We start from the raw sequence: 23,592 nt of genomic DNA on the forward strand, positions 1-23,592 counted from the left end.
ACGCAAATTCTTTGCACACCCAATAAATACAAGTACGTTACATATATGCATTTAGCTCATCCGCCAATTTTATGACAAGTGATCACAAGATATATTTTTTATAGGTTAATATAAAAATTTTTCGTTAGCAAATACTCTTGAATTAATTTTTATTCGATAAAAATTATTCATCGACAAATAATTAGTAGGGGGAGCACAGCACGGGATTAGATTTCCATTCCCAAAAATAAATTTCAAATTGAAATTTTCTATTACTATACTAAATGTGTTTTCGTTGTCTTAACGAATATTACTTAACTACCAGTTACCACTAACAACTGTATTTTTGTTTACATAAGCATATATTGATTCTGAATATGTTTCAATAAATTAAGTTTTCTATAAGTAATTCAATGGATAATTTTTTTAAAGCTAGTGTGTTGCAGAAATTTAAAAGAGAATTACTTTATTGGAAAAAAACTAACCATTAATATGGATAAAGATAATAATGAAGAAAGACTCATAGATTATTTAAAATCAGCTAGAACATCTTTGGTGAGAAAATTAATTATAACTAATAAACAATAAGAAAACACAGTCAATAAGATAATTCATTTTTCTTGTATAATATAACCACATAAATTTCTGCTTTATATTTTCAGGAACATCCTGATACTTTTGAAAAAATTCACATTGTACTAGGAAATGAATCTTGTGACTTGGATTCTAGTATTTCTGCCACAATTTTGGCATTCCTATTACACAAGACTAGATTAAATGGTATTCCTGAGGATGCCTTAGTAGTTCCAATACAGAACGTTTCTAAGGAAAACTTCCTCATCCGTTCAGATAACTGCAATATCTATCAGGAAATTGGTATACCACTGGGCCTTTTGATTTACAAGTATGATTTTTCCAAAGTTTCTCATTTTAGTGTCACTAGTGATGTTTTTACAGGGATCAAATTGATATAGAAGACTTGGTATTGTCCAAAGATGTTACTACTACTCTTGTAGATCATCACATGTTATCAAAAGATCTTGAAATATTAGAAAGTACCGTTGTGAATATTTTTGACCACAGACCACTTGAGTCTGGTACAAATTGGGACCAAAATAAAGTTGAGATTGTAATGAATGAAGTCGGCTCTTGTTCAACCCTGATAACTGATTTATTTATATCTTCAGCTGAGCAGTTACTGTCTAAAGAATTGGCCTATTTGTTGTATGGTAATAATAAGTTATTTAAGCTTTGGAGACTTGCATAAACAAGACCTATGAAAAAAACCTCACACTTAAAATGATGGTCTTTTTAATTAGTTTAAAAATATATGCAGTGTAGGGAGTCTCATCGATGAATCAAAAATTTGTAGCATTTATAGATCACAGTTCCATTATTATATTATATTCTTATCAATATCTGTTCTTTAAAATATTAATATCAAAATCGATCATATTGCTTTTATTTGTCGTTTATCACCATTTTATTATAGGGTGGACAAAAACTTTTGACTGGTTGTATACAAAATTATCTATTATATCTTATTACATGATTATTGTTGTCATTTGATTAAACACATCAATAAGGGATATATACACTGTAGGATGATTGATTTTGGAAGTTTTCTTATCGGTGCTCAAGCAAAATATTAATCTAAATATAGAAAAAAATTCTCACTAAGTTTGATCTCTTAATATCAATTTTAAGTACTTACTTTTTTCAAATTTCTAATATCCACTTTTTACAATAATGCGAATCAGTTTGATGAACTTTGTGGGGAAATGCTGTTTGAAATCGCTTTAAAGTTTTTTGGATAACTCGCACTGGTTCACTAATAGGAATCGATTTCGAAAAGCATAAAATTACTAAGTAAGTACTTGAAATGTATATTAAGAGCTCAAGCTTTGATTCCATTTTTCCAATTTTTTTCTCATATCCTTATGAACATCTACCATCTAGTACATACAGGATGCTCCAAAAGTAGATTTTTTCAAATGGAATTCTATATGTAAAACTAGCTCAACTTTGAATAAAGCTTCTTGTACCTAGGTTTTGTTGTTCTTGAGATATTCTTTTTATTACGAAAATGAAAAGTTTTTTGTTCCATCATTACAAAATTGGGGTGGGGTGCCCAAATATTGAAGATAACCTTGGTCAAATTCAAACACCAATTACTTTATTTCTTGAAATGAAATGATATATATTCAATGCATTGAATAGCATTCATTATTTTTTATCATAAAAATTTGCTAGTTTCGTTTAATATTAATTTGAGTACAAACATTTAATATTGTTCCTAGCTTAAATAGAACTCAAACTTTGACTCTTTTTATTCTAGCAACTATAGTTGTGGATTGCAAAGCTTTGGATCCAAGCAAAGGTAAAGCAAGAGAACTAGATTGCAAAATGGCTGAACTTCTGGAAAAAAAATATAATTTTAACGATACAAGACGGACGTTATTTAAAAAAATTATGAACTTACGAACCAACGTTTCAAATTTAACTCCTAAGCAAATACTTTATAAAGATACAAAAATAATCAAGGGTGTACCAATGCCTAGTTTACCCATGCTGGTTGAAAATTTCCTAAAATTAAAAGGTGGTTATGAGGCTTTGAAGGAATTTGCAGCTGAATCAGGCACTTCAGTAGTTGTGCTGAAAGGAGCAGATAGAGGTAGAAAAGACGTCGCGGTGTTTGGTAATGCAGGTAGTGAGGAATTGAAAGCAAATATTTTGGAAATATTTTTTAATAATAAAGAATATGATTTTCAATTTAGTAAGCAGAAAACAATTTACAGAAATATAACGTTACTGAATCAGGGTAACCTGAAATTGTCTAGAAAGCAGTTGGTACCTTTAATCGAATATGCATTATCTAATAATAGTGTTAGGTTAGGCTAGGTTATATATAATCAAAGTGAATGTAAGTAGTTAGTAGTGGTATTAGGTAGTACGCAATAACAAGCTTCACATCCTACTGGAGGACAAAGCTAGAAGAAACTGTCGAATGTAGATTTGGTCAAAAAATTGATAAAAGCGGAAATATCCAACCCCTCGTCGCAACAGAGGTTGATTAAAGCTTTAGAACTGGTAGGTCAGCTGTTGATGTCAAACAAGTTTGGTAGATGGAACAATGGACCTTAAAGTTGTTACCTGTACTTATGCTTGGACTAGGGTGAAAAAATAAAAGGGGTGAGGTTGACCAAGCAGTATATATAATACATCTTGAAATTCATATTTTGTTATAAAATGGTTGGATTGCTATATCACAGATTCATTCAACAGAAAAAAACAATCAACAATTTTAAAAATGTTTTATTAATCAATCATGAAAATATAAACATATCAAATTAACGAATTTTATTTTCAACAAACCATTTGAAACGAATACGAAAATAGTTAACCTAAAAATATTTTATCAAAAATTGAAAGTTACAATCAAATTTCAATTGACTGAAATTTATACTTATTCGCGATTTAATGATTCCCAGTAATGATTCATAACGAAATCCTTATCGGCATCTTGACTTTGTTGGTATTCCGGAATTAAACCGTAAGGGACGTCATGATTGCCTATAGGAAAAAATCTTGGTGTAGGAATATTTTGATTGTACCGAACAGGAAAGGGTGAATCTGGCACTAAATAAGAATTATTTAGATCATCGGTAGTTCTGTAAAAACGTCTTGCTGTTGTTGCCGATGGAATGGTGTTAGGAATTAACATACCATCATATGCATTTTTGGGAGAAAAAGGTCCTCTAGATGCAGTAACCTGTGGATTAATATCGCTCTGAAAAAAAACACGTTCTGTCTCAAATAAGATAAATAATCTGGAATGAAAAGTTTGGATCTTTCATCTTTAACACTTCGAGTTTCGAGCAGATAGGTACAAATATTACATCACTCAATAAGTCGCGTGACTGACACACAGATGGCGCTGCCATTTTCAAATCCGTATGACGTTTAAGAAGTACCAACTTTCAAAAGACTATGTGTAAAATTTCATGACACTTCGATTAGTCGAGCGAATACTACATGGAGTTGTTGGATCGTTTGAGTTCAAAAATGAAGGAGCAACGGACTCATATATCCGTAAGAAAAAAACCACTATTTCACCAAGACAATGCACCGATTCACAAGTGGAAGGCAACGATGGTTGAATTGATCGAATTGCTTTCTCATCCAACGTATAACCCAAAACTGACCCCCGGTGAATTATGGCTATTCGCTGATTTTAAAAAAATGCTCGTGGGTAAGAAATTCAGCTTAAATGAAGAAGCAATTGCTGAAGCTGAAGCCTATTTATCACAAAGAATTAACTGCAATATTAAATTAATACTTTTCAGATAAATTGAATGATCAGTATTGCTTTTAAATAATTCCATAGAAAAATATCTAGATTTGGAGAACGCAGGAGCCCTACTATTGGTCCTCATCTACCAAACCACCTCTCAGGAACACTGGTTAGGTTAGTGAGCAAACAGGAGCCATTGTGCACATAAGCCTCACTTGACACTACTTTAGAGGTGCAAATGTTTTGTGGGATAATAAAAAGTAAAATTTTAGTCCTTCTTGTAGATGTAGATCATAGTCGAGTTTGCGATTGTGAGTGGTCAAGGACAGTTGCGTACATAGGGCCTATTTTGCTCCACTTAAATCTACGTGAGCTAACCAGATACCTTAGCTTGAACCTTTTAATGTCACAGGGCAAAATGTAAGTCTTATCCTGGTGTTTAAATGAACGTAACCTGTAATTTCTTCCTTTTTCTATGTACCAGCGGTATTACGGATTGTTTACGATGGTGGTGATGTATGAATATGACCGTGTCTGAATGTTTAGTGAGCAGACTACTCAGTAATAGCAATACCAAGAAATTGTGCATTTTGATGGTTTTGCTGATCTAAGTCTGGCGTGTGAATCAGTATAATTGGTTTAAAAACTACGGTAACTTGGAGTTATTGGCATTATGGAAAAATGTTGGCAAGGACTGGTATAATTTCACTGTAAGATTCGTAAATAATAATTGTGAAATTAATTCCTCGCAAACATTGATTTTGTGATGGTGTTTAGTAAGACCTTCAGTCATTCAGTGTGAAAAAGTTGATATTTTAGAAAAAATAGGAATTTGACATTTTCACCTTCAGCTGTTTAGAAGTTGTTAACAGGTTAATTAGGTGGGAATATAAGTGTTACATCCAATATATTTATTTTATTACTCTCTCGTACAAACAAATAAAGTATAGTATATTATTATAATTATTAGTTTTTATGATTTAATATTGATTTACCTGATATGCACCACCATACGTGGCACCAACATCTCCATACTGCCCTACGAACGGTCTCATTTCGTATTGTTGAGGAACATACCCGTAGTTGGGCATCGGCGGATAACATGGTCGCAAATCTGGACGAATAGGATTAACGTAGTTAGAGAAATGCATCGCGTTCGGCATTGTTTTGGGGACGGAACTAAAAGTTGGATTCGGCCAAGTCTCGTAACTACGACAATCGACGGTAGGCGGCGGCGGTTGTAAATATCTGTTATTCGATACCAATTCGCATCCCGTATAAACCGGGTAATTTTTTCTGACATATTCTTCTGACGATGCGGCTCTGGGTACGTACGTCGGAGATTGACATCTATTTTGAGCGATAATTTCGTCTTCGGGATAGTCGAAAAAGTTTTCTTCTTCTAATGCATTCAAATTAATTTCATTTTCGTCTGTCTCTTCCGTACTTCTGGTTTCCTCCTTTTTCGGTGTTTCAGTTTCTTTTTTAATCGATTTACTTGTTTCGGATAAGTAATAATCGCAAGCCGATGCGGCGCTGCGTTTAGTCAATATTCTGTTCGAGTTTCTTTCTTTCGTTTTAAGTCCTCCTAATATTTGAGATGAGAAAATATCCGAAAATTTCTCGATATTATCTAATTCTCTAGTTTTTTTCACGTTTTGATAACGATTGTAGTCTTTATCGCTTAAAGGCAACCGATTTGCTTTGGTTTGCTGCGCTTGAGCTAGAGAATTTTTGAAGCGTCTTGGTGTTTTGTGCGCATGAGTTGTTAAATGTTTTGAAGAAACGGAAGAAGATGTGTCCAATGATACGTTGTGACTGAAAAAAGTATAATGTTATTTCTAATCTACGAAGCAACAGGAATATTGATAAAAACAAAACGTTATTAGAGGATTTGATCGGGAATACATTGAATTGTGGATCAGTATTTGTTATGGTACTGTCAAGCCTACAACCAATTGATCTAAAATTGTATTCATGTAGATGTTGGCTTCAGATGATTGTAGAACAGTGGAAGATTTGATGATAGATAGTGAAACTTTCAGAGGTGTGAATAAATTTAAAATCTCGGAGAAAATATTAACAACCGAGCATTGTCTTACAAGAAAGATTCTGAAAAACAAATTAATAACTAGAAGAACGAAGATAAAAATGTACAGGATTTTAATAGTAAACTATGGCAGTGAATGTTAGATGATGATACAAAAATATGAAGAGTATTCCAGGGGAAACATTATTAGAAGAATATATAGAAGAATTAGAATGAATGAATCAGACTGGAAGATTTGATAATAGATGTGAAAAAATTTGAAATCTAGGAAAAAATATTAACAACCGAGCACTCCCGTACAAGGGAGATTCTGAAAAAAAAACTAATAACAAGAAGAACGAAGTTGAAAGTTTACAGGACTCAATCGTAACTTGTGGCTGTGAATGTTGAGTGATGCACAAAAATATGAATAATAATCAAGGGGAAAATTATTAGAATCCGAAATAATAGAGAAAACGATGAAATATTATGCAATAAAGACATCGTCCGATTCATTAAAGCCCACAGGGTGAGATGGCTTGGCCACATTCAAAGAATGGACTATGAGCGGAAGTCAAAGAGAATTCCAATTTTTTTTAGTTTTCTTTTTCGGGGCATTTAAGATAGAAATGAAACCTAAGTTTGAAAACCAAAATTTTTTGTACACAGAAATATCCAAAAATCATGAATTCTTCGATATATCTCCGAAAATTGTATTTAAAAATTATTTTTGTGGAATGTCGTTTTCGAAAAGTACACACAAAAACGAATTACATATTTGGACAAAGTACAATTTTTGGAGGTAAATCGAGGAATTTATGATTTTTGGATTTTTTATTGGACAAACAATTTTGGTTTTCTAACTTGGGTCTAATTTTTATCTCAAATGCGTCGAAAAAAATGAACAAAATCGAGAAAATTAGTGAAAATATCATTTTTTCGTATTATATGAGCTAAAATAGGGAGGATCCCACTTTTAAACATTGATTTCATATATGAACGAGTTGTAAAAAATTCGCGATGATGGTTGCGCGGTTAGGTCGTCGTCTTGCAGTTAAATAGTCACGGGTTCAAGCCCAACTAAGAAATAAACTTTTAAGCATTTTTGTCATTCTATAATTGACAATAGTTGTCAAATATTAAACACAAAAATGAATAAATAAAAAAGTGTACTTCTTCTTCGTTCTATATATCATGAAAAAATTCAATGAAACTCACCTATCACTTTGTATTTCACTATCAGCTGTTTCGGAAGTGTTTGGTGAAAATTTTATGCCGGGAGAAAAAACTAATGGAGATCTCCAAGAAATGTTCTTCTTCTGAGTATCAGAATTGTCGTTAGAATGTCGATCCTCCATTTTGTAAGGGTGATTACCCATCGTAGAGTCCGGTAGATTATTATTATCGTTGCATGTATGAGACATCTTCTTTTTCAATGGTTTTTTGAACATTCCTATAAACTGCTTTTTATTAGGCTCTTCTCTCTGGAAAATGAATTTGGTACAATTCACACAGAATCTCACGATTTCATAGATATTAAAATTATTTTTTCCAGAAATACAGTATCGGAAAATATTTTATGGGACAGTAATGTAAAAACCCAATTTCAACATATCAGTGTTAGTTTTAAATCAATTTCGTCATAAATTATAACAGAGGAGTCCCACTGCACTTTACCAAGTTGTGAAAATGTGTAAAGGAAGATTTATCTTTTGTCCATACACATATTTTTCAGCGCCATAAGTAAAGTGATTTTGAAGGCAGTCCTGATTTTTTCGCACTTGTACCGCTAAAGAAAGTATTCCGGAAAACGTGTTATCTACCTCCATGATTTTATTACACGGACGTATAATATTATAATACCTGCATCATTCGAATAAATTTCACTAATTTTAACATTTTTAAACACAGATTACCCCCAAAACTGTTGTGAGCGTCTGGTTGCATAAATCGACATTTAACGTTTATCGAGGGCAGACCACCATACACAAACATCGGTATGCTGACTTGTGGGCTCAAATTTGACACGCCACGCACACGACGTCACACTGGAATCAAAATGTTTTCTTGTGCATTCAGATTATGTTAGAGTTGTATACATATTTACCGGGTTGTGTTTTTCTATTATAAAATCATAATGCTGAGTTGTGCCTACATGTACAAACACTAATAGAAATACCAAAAAAGCATGTATTGTTTTCTGTAATAATAATTCACATAACGCAATATGGACAAGTCACTTTCAAATATGCAACCAAGAACACATTACGCAAGTCAATAACCTCCAAAATTTTACCGAATATACGAAAAAAATCGTTTTATGCGTTATGAAAATTATTTCACAAAATTGTGAGGCTGTATAAATAAATCACAAATAACGGATAGTTCCCGTGTAGTAGCAAAAGAAACACAACTAAATTTTTTAAAATATGTGGTAGAGAATCTTTTTAATAAAGATGTTTATTTCCAAAAGAATTTGGAGGATATTCGAATACACAATAAATTAGAGTTGGGAAAAAGAATTTTGCAAAATAATAGTGGTGATGAACAATATTTTTCAGTAATTGATCCCTCAATGTCCAAATAAGAAATCAAAATATTAGTGATATTATACATATTTCAGTAAAACACAAAAATATTGAAAATTCCAAATTATAACGAAAACAAAGCGACTATTCAAAGTTAATTTACGTTTTTTAGTTTTTTGTTTAATTAGGTGCAGAATTGAGTTTGGTTTATGCAGCCAAAATTAAAATAAACCTCAACTTTCTTGATGGTATTTTTTTGGTTAATGCAGTAAATTGAGGATAATTATAAATTACTGGTATAGATTCTTTTTGTCATACAAATGTGGAAAGCTGTCACTGTCTATCAGTGTTCCATAGTCTAAGGACATTGCAGTTTTTCAGATAGTGCTTTTTTATTGAAAGAACAAGAAAGTTTTAAACAAAATATAGCCAATACAGACTGATATGACGTATTCTGTGCTCATAACGTCACAAAATTAAGGAATTAAACTAAGAAGTTGAAAGTTGGGAAACTCTTAGTTTAATTAAAATTTACTTCAATTTGTTGGCTCAATTTTTAATTTTGGCTGCATAAACCAAACTTTAGAGTGAATTTTATTTTTTTAGATGACTATTTTTAAAGTGTAAGTAATTCAAGTTGTTCAGCGTTCACTATCTTTATTGACATCTCTATTTTTTTACGTCACAATACAAAAATTTTATCTTCCTAACATTTTTATGATTAATTGTCCTTTATATATGCAGCACTACATACACTTGTCAACTTTTGAAATGAACTTCAAGTAATAAAATATATTTTCAAACTCAACAACTTTATTCCAACAACATATTACGTCAATGTATTATTATGTTTTGAATAAATCTTTTTATTGGATAAAATTGAATAATGAACCTTTTTTTTTAATAAGAACTTCACCTTATATTTTTTACATTCGAGTAATAAGTCGAAAATTTTTGTTCTAGAATCTATAACCTGGTGCTTACTACTTACGTTCCTATTGACACTATGTATTTAACATTCACTCAATTATTTTTACACTATTACACTCACTGAATAAATTATTTATATATAACCGCTCACCTTTTCATAAAAATTTAAAATTTCATATAGACTTGACATTCTGAATACAACTTATGTTTGACTAACGAAAATAACAAAATGAATAGTTTTCCACTTGTTGTCATCTGCCAAATTTCCGAATATTCAAATGTTTTCCAGAGACTACTGTGCAACATAAAAACTTTGACGTTAATTAAGGACCACGCACACTTTAGGGGTTTTCGACATTTTATAATTTTATTATTACGAGGGATGGTTAAGGTGTTTTTGGTTAAGGGAATATTAGGAAATTATCGAAATAATGACGATTTTATTAAAGCCGACTTTATTTGCTTTTACTTTTAAAAATAGTTATCGACATATAGCTGGTATTTCTAACCTAAATTATTGTCTTTTTTTATAAAGATATGATAGTTAATTTTAATTTTTTTTTACTTCCTATATCAAAATGCAATTAAAAAAATTGAATCTGGAGATATACTCGTATAATATACTAATTACTTATTTTAAATGAGCCCTATGAACCTATAACTTATACCTATTTTACAAATCCATCAATAGATTACTTACCAAAAGATCATTTTTCCTAATAGGCAAGTTTAACGTAAATCAAACTATTTTTTGATAAAACGCAACAGTCGACTATTGAAACGTAACAATTTTCCAAATAAAAGAACATCCCAATTGTTTTAGATTACCTACCAATTATGAGAGTCAACTATAGAGTTATTACGCAAGATTTCCTTTAATAACAGAATAGGTATACAAATCAAAAATTAAAAAACCAATATCCTTTGTGTTTCTCACATAGTTGTCATATAGGCAACTAGGAATTGATTAGAAAAAAAAGAAGAACCATAAAACCGATTTTAATGCCTTACCTAACCTATTATTAAAAGACGGCAGTAACTTTATTAAAAGCTCTTTCTTAATGGCGCCTTGTGTGCTTGCGTACCTGTCAGATATGTCACAAATAATATATATTTCTCTAATATTGATTACGTATATAACAATAATAATAGAGTGTATAATATCAAGAATTATGCACATTTCAGATGTTTTAGACATATATAGAGTTATAATTACGAGGAGTTGTGTCAGGTTTGCTAATGGAAACCGCTGCCTACAGGACCATATCGGCCGAGGCAATCCAGGTTGTAGCAGGATTTCCCCCCATTGATCTTATGGTAGCCGAGAGATGCTTCCTATATAAAACAGGAGCCAGGCTGGCCAGCAACAGAAGAAAGAAAAAACATATAGGAGAGGTAGGATACTTTAGACACAAAGGCCCAGTGGACAAAAACTTTAATAAGTGATATGAGAAGTTGGGTGAATTTCAAACACAGAACCACTTCTTAATACATCACGCAGGTTCTCACGGGACATGGATCTTTCGACACAATTACAAAAAAAATCCAAAAAATCTGATATAAGTGCAGCATGTGGTCAAAGGAACGACCCGATCCATGTCCTGTAAGAATGTGTTCGGTGGAGTAGTAAGAAGGCAGTACTTGAAAACCAGATAGGTGGAATGCCACTTGTCGGTGACAGACGTTACGAGCAAAAAAGAGAAAGAAGACAGAAACGCACAAGGATAAATGTACTAAATGAGAAAAAATGTACGGGAGGTACGCCGATGATATGACAATTTGTTGTCCTCCCGGCGTACGTAACTCCCAAGGAGCGCAAAGAGGACGGTAGTTTAGTGAGGGAGGATGAAAAAAGGTTAAGTTAGTGAGGTTTGGTTTTTTAGGTTATTTGATAGTGAGTTTTCACAATAAATACACAGTAACAAAAATGATATCGGAGGAAGAATAGATCTGGCGTAAAACGTTTCTAAGACGGTTCGGTAATAATCGTTCGAAAACGCAATACCGGAAAAAATATTATAAAATTGAAGTTGTTCAAAATGTGATTTTCACAGTTATAAACAAAATTTTTGGTCAAACAACATAAGTAATGAGCAAAACTGAAGAAGAGAAAATTGGCTCAATTGTTAATAAGCGAAAATGGAGATGAATAAGTCATACATTACGGAAACTGTCGACAAACCAAACAAGCATTTAATTATAATACAACAGGCGAAATAAAAAGAGGCGGACTTCTACGAGTATGGAGAAGGAATAACGAGAAACAATAAATGAGCTTAACATGAAAGAACTTAAAGAAACTAAAACAGAAAGAACAACAAAATTGAACGGACAAAACCTCATCGATTTACCGCTAAAATACCAACAAGTGCCGTTTGCTTCAAAAGGAATCGTATGACTTACAAAATAATTATTTATTGGGTGTTTACTTACTTTGCTTAGTTGATCTTCCAAGTCTTCAGCTGGATGTATATCGAGAAGTTTTTTTCGTTTTTTACCTCTCTGGTTCAAAATATTCTTTAGCGTTATATTTCTTCCACCAGTTGCAGTTCTTGGTTTGAACGAAGTATTTTTTACGCTAATATCATCTGTCAGATATTTTTGAGAAAGGGCATAAAGCAATGGACTCTTTTCCGTTAAAGAGTTATTAAAACTATATTTTCTCTCGAAACTTTTCTTATTTTCGCTCTCCGTAGACGCAACTTGCTTTTCCGTAGCCTTTTTTATTACATCGATCTCCTTATTAGTTTCTACGATGGAAGAAGCTGGTTTTGTATCGATATCTTCAAACATCGATAGTAGAGAGCTGGTGTTAAAAAAGTTCATCAAATCTTCTTCATCGGCGATTTTCGATAATTCTTTTTGTTTTTCTTCTGAAATTTGAGTAGCAAATATGAATGGTAATTATAAATTTTCGATTTCAAGTCGAAGTTGTTACCTTGTTGGCATATTTCGTCTAGATCGGCTTGGACATCGTCGTTTCGACTACGGAAAGTCTCGTTCAATTTGGTAAGTCCTTCGCTATTGCCGATGTCATTTGGTTTGAGGTTATCTTAAACAAAAAGAGACATTTTCAAATTAAAGAAAAAATGTTTATATTCAATTATTCACCTCGTGAACATATTTCATCCAAATCAGCTTGAACATCGTCGTTTTTGCTACCGTAACAAACACCCGTATAAATATTGTTATCATCAGCGTCTTTTGCTAAATCATAGAAACTGTTTCCATTGTCAATTTTATCTTGTTCCTTAAATCCTTCATCAGGTAAATCGAACAAATCTTCTATGGTGAGTTTGGGGTTTTTATCTTTATAATCATAATCAGAAAGTTTGTTTTCTTTATTAATTGATTCAGATTCATCCGATATAAGATCGTTTTTTATATAATTTAGACTTTCATTCCGATTTATAGCATTTTCTACGTTAGTTTTAATGTACTCATCGAATGTTTCTTCGGGTGGATAAATGCTGACGATATTTTTATGTTTATCTTTTTCATTCCTATTTTTTTGTTGATTTTTTGCAGTTATACATTTCTCCGGCTAAAATTTGAAGAAAAATAAAACTATTTAAAATATTTTCTTCATTTGAAGTACCCCAGTGTGTGACTTCGAGCCAAAATACTATTTTGCGTTACTTCCAGGATGAAAATAAAATTTTCTCCATAATTTGGTCGAAATTTTAACATTTATTTCCTACGAGAAGAGACTACACGTGCCGAAAGTTGAATTTTCCGCCTAAGTATACTTCTCTCAACTTTCGTCCCTTTACCTACTTTCGACCGAGGTATGATGAAAAATCGTGTACACTACACGGGTCACAAGTTTAAATCTCGGTCCTTATGGTGTGGTGGTTTTTATTTTAGTTCTCTTTTAATTGAAACTATGTTTTAAAACAGATAAAAATTTTGACCTTTCCACCTAAACTAATAGACAAAACTAACGCACCACTTTAATTAGTTCAAATATTTGAAATATGAACAAAAAAAAGTTACATTGAAATAACCTACAAATTAATCGAAATGACTTTAGCATAACCTTACTTTGCCTTATTTTTCCATAAAAGTTTGTTTTTGCTCAAAATGCATAAATAAGCTATCATATCAAATTGAAAAAAAATGTATGTGTATCATATACACTGCAACCCAAAGGATCTATTGATCTTGAGGAGCCCAGTGTTTACAGCTGCTCTGTTAATCCAACTCCTCTTAGAAAATCCAGAATCTGGGATGACTGTAGCTGCCAAAGATCTACATCTTCGTACGCTTTCAGGTGTAGTGCAAGAAAATCTGCACTTTACATTATCTGCTATTGGCTATAGGCGACAGTGCCCCAATAGGACTCCAGTATTCAGTAGATGTTCTCTGGTTATAGTTTCTCAGAAGAGTCTTTGTCTGTCTCAGCCACTGTATACACTATATACCTTCTTCTCTAATGCTTTTCCTAACGTTTTATAGCTGATACCTACTAACGGTTGAGGACTCATAAAGGGCTTGTCCGTCACCGCTTCAGCGAGCTTATCAGCTATGAAATGAAATCGCTTTCACTCCAGTGTGTCCCGGAATCCATTGTAGAGTAAGTTTATTATTATTTCCTAGCTCGTTTAATTAGACGAACGAGATTGGATTTTCTAATGTTGAAGCTCAAAGCTCTAATGGTTGCTTGGCTGTCGGACAAGATTACGATCTCCTGTTTGCGATAATTCCTCCTGCGATTGAATTGGACACCTTTTCCAATTGGATAGATTTCTGCTTGGAAAATGCTGGGTGTGTTGTCCAAGCTTTCAGAGGGTTTCGCTCTGGATTCCTACACTCCTTTTCATCCGTCCGTACACCATTTAATAGTATTTCTGTTCATTTAATGTATTGTTGTTTCGATCCCACAAAATAAAAATGTATTTCCAACAATTCTAAATCTTCAACATAATAAGCAGCATTGCATTAAAGTATCCATAGTTTCATTGGAATTTATAAAAGAGACTTATAATTTTTTTGTTCTTTTTTTCTTGTATTTCAAGAGTTTTTGAATATTTGAATATTTTAAGCATTTCGATGTTTTTAATTTTTGTAACAGCAAACGTCAACGGCAACAGTAAATCGAAAGTCAAGTTTATGAATCGGTTTGGAGACAAAGATATCCAAACATTGGTTTGATTTTCTATTGCAAGCGAAATTTTTATCAGCATTAATCAATTGCGGTATCCACCATGCGGATAGCTTTCCCACGTGTAATTTCCACTTTTTTGTTGTTCTTTCTGTTCTTTTAATGTGATCTAACTTTTAGGTTCTAATTGAAATATTTGTTTTGACTTCTTTCTTATAAGTTGCTAAAGTGATTGGAATATTTAAATGAAAATATAAAACGAAACTTTACTAGATCACTAACCTTTTTAATTTTCATATAAATATCCAAAAATGTCTGAATGTACGAATTCTGATTCGAATTGACGTTACTTTTGCTTAATTTTGGAACTTCAGATACATCATTAGTTTTTGTTTGATTATTCAAAATAACGTCACAATGGCAATCAACTCCAACTGAAAAATGATCAATTAATTTATAGATTTTTCAATTGATTCAAGTATCTTCATCGGGAATAAGTAAACTTGTACAATTTCACAAGTTGATTGGTTAACGGGAAGTTAATTAAATATCAATAAAAAAATTGTATCATACAAGCAAACAGTGTTGTTGAATAGTGTGGTAAAAAAATAAAAACTCTTACCCCAATCTTCACTTATGAAATAGGCTTCAATCACTCCTGCATCACTAGATTTTATAACTTTAACCACTTCCGGTTTTTCTATCAGATACGAGATTCTAAAATTTATATGGTCCAGATTGTCATCTTTAATTTTTCTCCGTGTATGAACAATATATATTCGGGTGTCTCATAAATAATGTCGGCTTCCAAGGTTCACTTTGTTTATTAAATAAAAAAAATATTCGAATATAGCCCATCGTATTCTATAGCTTCAACGTTCAGCGAGAGACCTTGGTAAAACTATTCTTTGCCTTAAATTCAAAAAATTTTTAACATCTCCTTTGGATTCAAGTTTTTCTCACGCAAGAAATTTGCCATAGATCTGAATAAATAGTAATCTAACGGTGTAAGGTCCGAATTAAATGCTAGATGTGGTAGGAGTTCGTTAACATCAAGTTCCTCGATCTAATTCTGCATAACTTTCGCAGCATCTGATTTAGCATTGTCTTGTAGTGCGAGAACTCGTTTTTGATTAATTAAACCAACTTAGACACACATCAAGACTTTCCGCTCTTTACGACTGGTTCTGGTAATTGCCCTATGTCGAACCACTGATTTTCTATGTTCGGGATAATTACATAAATCTATTTCTCATTGTATTTTCAATAGAATATGGCTTAATTCCACAACTTTTATTGATTAAAGGAGTTTTATTATAATCGGCGAGTGGTAGTACAAGATTGGCGTCCATCTGCTTCCCTTGCAACCTCAAGATCGACGCAGGTGGATAACCTTCAAACGTAAAATCTCCATTATTAAAACTCTATATTATTTATTATAAAAACGGACTACGTCGTGAATAAACACAAAGAGAATGATTGTACCTTTCATAGAATTAGAGATTTCGTCTTCTTCAAGTATCGTACACTTTGAAGCGTGTAGGTGTTTTCTTGTCCAAAACTCTGCACGACGGAAAATTGTTACCGCATCTTGAATGCTACACCAGTCTCTTATATTCTATAGCCAGAAATGTTGTTTACGCCCTGGACCTCTCCTTCCGTCGATTTTTCCCATCAGGATGAGCTTGAGAGTAGAATTTCTCGGTCCTCTCAAGATGTGTCCCAAATAAGACACTTTTCGTTGTTTAATTACAGCGATTGGTTCTCTCTCCACACCCGCTCTGCTCAGTACTTCTTCATTCGTCATGTGCTCGGTCCATGGGATCCGTAGAAGTCTGCGCAACAGTCACATTTCCATTGCTTCTATTCTGTTTAAGGACCTCACTTGCAGGAACCACGTCTCCACACCATAAAAAAGGATTGGCCAAATATAACATTTTATCATCCTCAATCTAAGGCTTAGGGGGACTTCTCGGCGGATTAGGAACTTATTAAACTTTGAAAAAGCTGATTTTGCAATTGCTATCCGAGTTTTAACTTCCTTGTCGTAATCCCATTTTTAGCATATATCCAAGGTATTTGAATTTATTAAATCTCTCTATGTTATTTCGTTGATAGAATTGACTAGTTCTTGTAGGTCTTCTATGTTGTCTGAAGATGTTCCGTAGTTAGAAAGCCACCAGTTCTCAGTTCCGCTGTTTGATCTGCATACAGCTTTTGTATGATCCTGATGTCTTTATTACCAATATCAACATCCTTTAGGATGTCAAATAGTTAGTTATGCCGAATAGAGTCAAACGCTTTTTGTTAGTCTATAGAGCAAAGAAGACATCTTTCCTTTGATCATAGTATTTTTGAATTAGTAACTGTATACAGAATAGTGCTTTCCTGTTACCTAGACTAGAGACTAGACAAATTTGAATTGAGGAATAGGAATTTTCATACATGGAAACCGACATTATTTATGAGACACCCTTTGTGAAAAATCTACACATTAGAGTTTTTTTAGAGTAAGTACAGTTTTTTAATTACGTGGCCGCAGTGTTGCCATTTAACGCATGCGTGCCGTATTTTTAGGAATGACGCCTTTACAGAACCATCCGATCGAGTACCACGGAACTTCAACACGTTTTCTCCGTACTTAAGGCTTCAAAGCAATTTACATTGATCACCAAATCAGTGATGTTTATGGTGAAAACAATACGAAATAGAAAGAGGTTAATGCCTTAAAAGATGACCGAGCAAACGTTGAAGATAACGAAGTGGTTGACAATCAGTAATAATCGATGAATTAATTCAAAAAGAGAACAGTGAATAGACGATTAATGATTTCGTCCATATCTGAAGAATTTTCTATTGTTTCAAAAAGCGTTCTTTACGAGATAGCAAAAATATTGATCGAGGAGCACACACTAAACAGCTGTCGATAGAATAGAAAATAAAATAATATATAATTTACTTACTGATAATTTTCGTGGAATATCGTTTCATTCCGGTCGTTACCGACTAAAAGTGTCATAAGTGACGTTTCTTTCATCGTAGATTTGCGTAGAAGTAAATCGACATTTTCTAATGTAATAGTTAATTTACAACCTTCACTAATTTTGTCCATACGCATTGAAAATTTCGGCAAATGTTTCACTTCCTCTATTAAAGAATCACCAAAAGGAGGTTTTCTTTTTACGATCTACAATTTTCGATACTTTAAATTTGCTCCAAATGCAATTTTACATGAATTTGTTTCCGAATTTTACTAATTATTAAAAATTGTTTCAATTCTTTTCATTAATGTAATAAACACAATCCAATGATATTTTTGTTGTTATCAGTGAAACTATAATGTCAAAAGTCGATTTCCAAAACTGTACCAAAACCGACAAAAAAAAACGATATTTCTGTAATAGCCTGGCCGAAAAAAACTTCTGTGGATGATTCAGAATATGTGAATTTTTCTCGCTTATCATATATGCTACCGTCTTCTAAGCCGAAGACTCCATAGAAATATAGTATTCTCAATCTGCTCATTACCCTTGTGGTAGCCTCGGACGTCTAACTCCAGACTGGGATCAAAAAAGCACCACTGGACCCAGAACTCAGAACGATGCTGGATTTGGCTCGTTTTGAAAGTACTGGATACACTATTTATACTACCATTACACCAACACTCATAATGACACTGTCTGACTCACGTTTCGATAACCAAGTTATCGTCTTCAGAGGCTGAAGATAAACTGTTTACCTTCAATCCCTGAAGATGATAACTTGGTTATCGAAGCGCACATCAAACAATGTGATTGTGAGTGTTGGTGTAGTTGTTGTCTCAACAGTGTGTACAGGATTAATATCACTAACGGTTCCAAAAAATCCTACTAAGTCGTTTTGAAACATCCGTAAGTTTTATGTTCATATGCATAGATCCAAGATTCGTCTCTCAAGATCTTATAAACGTCTTTTGAATTGTTTCATTATTTCTTTGTATCAATCAACAAAGTATACCGCATACTTTGTCAAAGTATGTCGGTATCCGACACGAACAAATCTTTTCGACAGCCAAATGTTCATGCAATATTGGATGTATGCGAGTGGAACTAATGCCTCAATATCACGATTTTGCAATATTAGTTTACACTCAGCGTCGATATTATCTGGCACATCCGATTTTTGACGACTTTCACGAAGCGAAGTGCGACCTCGATTGAATTTAGAAAATCAGCGAAATATACCGTATTTCGCTCGAGTTGGTCTTCATCATCGAAGCGATTTGATCAGCACAGTGCTGTGTTGAAAGTAGCACAAAAATGTTTGATTAAGATGAATGTTTCAAGTGTCTGTAAACAACTCGAAGAGCACTAGTATGACAACACGCTATGAGAACATTAAAAATGTCAAATTTTTATGGCAATGTCAGATTTGGCATATTTACACCAGTGTTGCCATATCTGAAAACTTGAGTAGCAATCCTCGAAGAATGTTTAAATTTACTCTTATAATGTTATTTTTGTATAAGATTTCCTACAATTTTTTTGCGATGAAAAATGTTATCAACGTCAAAGACTCAATTTTTGACTGTGCCAAGCTGCGTCGCAAACTACAGAGGAATCTAATAGAAAATATAAGAAATTGATCATGGGTCTATATATTATCGATTTCTTATGGAAAAAAATTGATAATAAGTTAGGCTGGCCATACGTCCCGTTTTGAACGGGACAGTTCTGTTATTTTAGGCTTTTGGGTTGTCCCGTCGGTTTACAAAAAGACAGTAACACGAAAATTTGAATTATTCAAGTTTTTTAAAATAAGTGAAAGCTGTTACTTGGTAATTTCTTATTACATATGCGTTAAAGATTTAGATTCACTTCTAGAGTATTAATAACATATGTTAATATATAATGTGTGTTAAGCTCTACTGCGTCGATTGCTCATTCGATGAGACGCGCTGGCGTCAGATTACGTGTAACTTTTGGGCAGTGGGATGACGCCAAGGTCATTTCCCTCTCCCTCATCCCTGCAGTTGAGGAAAGGTGGAAACAGGTTTTTTCCAAGCTGAGCAAAGAAGACATTGCCTATGATGTAATTCTAAAGGTCGTTGAATTTGTGATATGCCTCTCAGGAACAAGTGCTCCTGTTGAACGTGATGAGTAACAATTGGTCGTCTGAAAAATTTCGTCTACAGATCGAAACGGTAAGTTCCATGTTGATGGTCCGAGTGAATTTCGATCATTGTTGTGATGAATTTTAAGAAATGCTCATAAAAAACAAAAGTGTATTGAAAAAATAAGCAATTCCCAGAAGTACTTTTGGAACGAAGACAAAGAAACTACACAACAATCAAGACATTCAAGTGAAAATATTGATTGAACTGTCACTGGTACACGTGTTGATAGAATAGACTAGTTAATTGAAGTGAATTTGTTTTATTTTAGGAAAAAAATTTTTAAGTGGATATTTTGAAGCACAGGTAGTGTGCTCTAAATGCACGAAATGTTTTCTAAATGTGCCTGTGCGTTCGATGGACGTGCGCTCCTCGCACCTCATCTTTCCTGTACTATATACCTCAACCGCAAAAATAGTCCGACTGTCCCTTTTTGAACAAAGTTTTTATGGCCAGCTTATAATAGGTTGATTTTTTGACCTCACTTCCCTGCACTATAGTTAAATAGACAAATTATGCGAGTTGAAAAGTTGAAAAAAAAACAAAAATGTATATTTTATATTAAAATGAAATGAATGAATCATAATTACCGTTTCAATATCTCGAGGATTGGCCTTCAGAATATTATCGAAAGTATCTTTACCGGCATTGGCTAATTGTGTAGCGAAGATACTACCAATTCCGGTCAATTGTTTACTCACGTACGGCGAGTCTTCCCATAATTTTGCATTCAAACATTTTCCCAAAATAGTCGCATTAAGTAAAGCAGTAAAATAATTTTGTTTCTTCATGCTCAAATAGTGTATCAAACCTAAAGACAATAACGTTAACCAAAAAATTTCGCGAAATTAAAACTTCGTACAGGTAAGGTCGAAAAATAGGAAAAAAATTCCTAGATTTTAACTTGAGGTTATATTACCTCCAGAAGATAAAAAAACGAAAGCTAAAATCTATTTTTTCCCTTGTTACACAATATTTCAGCATCGGATTTAGGGAGTGTCTAGCGGGGATTGAAGCCTCGGCAAAATTACTAATTTGATCATTCAAAAATTATTTGGAATTTTAAATGAAATGAATGAATTAGTGTAATTTAATCCACACACTAATTTTTTACTCTATCTAATAATTTTATACTCTAAATAATAATAAATTCTATATGTAAATGATAAATTAGAAGTGCGAGTAAAATCTCTAGTAGAAATATGTCAAACTAATGACTTTTTTAAACAAACTGGGAAATATGGAGGGTAGAGGTAATGAGAACCATCTCTGTGCTACAGAAAGTGTCCATCAAATTCTTTACGTTAGGGAGGTGCGACTATCGCATGAGTGATAATTGACACTTTCTTTCTAGAAATTCACAATAATTAATTAACTTTTAGCGTTATCTCAAAGTAGCTTTTCTAGATTAAATTTACAAGATTATTTTGTACTACGTGAATAGTTGTTATTTTGTACACCAATATTTAATTAACAGCTCTAGCCATTTAAATTTTTTTAACAGTGCATACTTCACTGTATCTAAAATAGCGATGAGTGAGAAATCGGGGCACGCCCGGTTGGAAATATTTGAGAGATGTCATTCAAATAAGACGGACTGAAGATTGAACTGAACAATCATATGATATCTCGTCCGACAGGAGAGCCAATCTGGTCAAATTGTGAATTATAATTTACTGTCTACAAGCGGACAGTTTTTAAGCTAAGCGCCCATATGAGATGGTTCTCCTTACCTCTACCCTCCATACTGGGAAAGGTTACAAGGTCAAGAAAGCTGCCATTATTACGAGTACCAAAATTAGCGATTTTCTTAAAAGTGTTCCCGATGGAGTTTATCTAATTCCAGGTAACATTAGATGATCGTGAAGTTTTGGGAATGTTATTAAATGTGAAACTTAAGGAAACAAAGAAAAATCTAAACTGAAAATGAGAATAACAATAGTAAATAAATAACGAAGTGAGAAAGTGGTCAGTAGATAACTGGCAATAGTTATATCTGCCGCTGTCTTACTTTTGGGACCTGATGCACAGATTGGTTGGTAAGCCAAAAGTAACTAGATCATTCACTAAAATTGCAGCTTGCACACAATAAAAATGACACAAAACCAAAAATATTGCAAGTGCGAGATCTCGCATGAAATAATCAGATGAACTTCATCTGCGCATTCTTTTGATCAGGAAATATTGCACATTATATTGTATCATGTCAAGCGGCCTTAAAGAGTGAATGTATAAGACGTTTTTCATAATTATAAGAGTTAATACCGATAGGGCCTCGACATTCCAACTACACTCTTTATAAGAAATTAAATCGGAAAACCTCCTAAGTTCTAAGTTTTGCCATTTCCTTTTTTATGGAGAGATTAGAAGGAGTAACTGTCTATGTAATCGTATAGTTCAAGGATTAATTAAGTTATTATTTTCTATGATTATTGAAAATAAATATCGTCACTTACATTTCATGATACGTTTCGCGTTCCTTATTATTGAAAACGATTCCGTTTGTATAGAAGTATCCGTAATCTCCAAATTACCAAGTACGGCTTGAATAATACTAAGCGAAAACGATGCAATTGAAATTGGATTATTTGCACCTTCGAGCCGGATAAAATAACTTACCAATTAACTTTCATATCCCAAGTTTTAATCTTTCCGTTCAACGGAAAGCGTATCGTTTGTTTTTTCGGGTTCTTGTTTAATAGATTTAAGGTTTTTTTGTCGCTTACTCTCAAACGCGTTTCGGAAAATTCTTGACATTTCGATATTATTGCTAAGATTTGTATGAAAATCTCCGTTCCGGTTATCTGAAAATTATTAATCAATCAAATCGAGTCGTAACAATGAGTAATTCGTAAATTCTCACTTGAGTAAACATTTTCATAGTTTCGAAATCGACGTAATAGTTTGCCATCAATTGACCCGTAATTGTTGGACTTACGTTTATATTTTCGTCCATTGTTATCATACCGGCTCGAACTAATTTGTTCAAATCGATCTGGAACATCTCTAGACATAAAAATTAAATACATTAAATTTTAAATGAAAACGACAAAAACACAATTTTAAATAATAAAATTAATTTAGTATTTATCATAGTCATAATTATTGAATCGAATGTTTGTTCGGTAGTTTAATGGAAGAGTGACTCTTCAGAGCTATTTACGTTGATAGTATTAGTTTCCACCATGTTCCTCATGTTATCTATCGGGCAAAAAGAGCTTCGAGTTCGAGACAATCAAAGAAATCAAAAAAGTTTACATAAATATTATATTTAAAGTGCTCTGTCTCATGGAATAATTTGTAAAACATTTTCGGGTTTCGGGAGTGGCCATACGAACACGGATGATGTTGAACACCTGGAAACGTAGTTTCCTGTAACTACTTTAGAAATGGTTAATAATATCCATGCCCTCATACTTCTAGATCGTCTAATAAAAGCAGGTCATCTAGAGAGGTCAATATTTCAACTTGAACGGATATTGATCTAAATGCATGGAAGACAAATATTGAGAAAAATTTTTGGAGGTATTCGAATGGAGAAGAAGAACGAATGCAGAGATTAAAATGTTATATGAT

At 32.9% G+C, this 23,592-nt stretch overlaps 2 protein-coding genes across 2 annotated transcripts in view; one reads left to right on the top strand and one right to left on the bottom strand.

The window, feature by feature from the left end:
• On the top strand, positions 1 to 3,333 carry LOC130891475 (exopolyphosphatase PRUNE1-like). Its single transcript, XM_057796258.1, has 4 exons — positions 1 to 534; positions 642 to 883; positions 937 to 1,208; positions 2,318 to 3,333. Exons 1-4 carry the CDS (start codon positions 472 to 474, stop codon positions 2,878 to 2,880), a joined length of 1,140 nt encoding a protein of 379 aa, XP_057652241.1. The 5' UTR covers positions 1 to 471; the 3' UTR covers positions 2,881 to 3,333.
• Positions 3,315 to 23,592, bottom strand: part of LOC130891474 (uncharacterized) — a 27,614-nt gene continuing 7,336 nt past the window's right edge. Inside the window, exons 9-21 of the mRNA XM_057796257.1 lie at positions 22,880 to 23,022; positions 22,636 to 22,820; positions 22,473 to 22,570; positions 20,607 to 20,827; positions 17,828 to 18,051; positions 15,487 to 15,581; positions 15,147 to 15,298; positions 12,872 to 13,304; positions 12,699 to 12,812; positions 12,194 to 12,633; positions 7,521 to 7,786; positions 5,269 to 6,091; positions 3,315 to 3,769 (exon numbers count right to left, since the gene is read on the bottom strand). Coding sequence (XP_057652240.1) covers positions 3,446 to 3,769; positions 5,269 to 6,091; positions 7,521 to 7,786; positions 12,194 to 12,633; positions 12,699 to 12,812; positions 12,872 to 13,304; positions 15,147 to 15,298; positions 15,487 to 15,581; positions 17,828 to 18,051; positions 20,607 to 20,827; positions 22,473 to 22,570; positions 22,636 to 22,820; positions 22,880 to 23,022 — 3,518 coding nt within the window. The 3' untranslated portion in view covers positions 3,315 to 3,445. The remainder of the gene's footprint in view (positions 3,770 to 5,268; positions 6,092 to 7,520; positions 7,787 to 12,193; positions 12,634 to 12,698; positions 12,813 to 12,871; positions 13,305 to 15,146; positions 15,299 to 15,486; positions 15,582 to 17,827; positions 18,052 to 20,606; positions 20,828 to 22,472; positions 22,571 to 22,635; positions 22,821 to 22,879; positions 23,023 to 23,592) is intronic.

Source organism: Diorhabda carinulata, chromosome 3, assembly GCF_026250575.1.
Source record: "Diorhabda carinulata isolate Delta chromosome 3, icDioCari1.1, whole genome shotgun sequence".
Classification (NCBI taxonomy): domain Eukaryota; kingdom Metazoa; phylum Arthropoda; class Insecta; order Coleoptera; family Chrysomelidae; genus Diorhabda; species Diorhabda carinulata.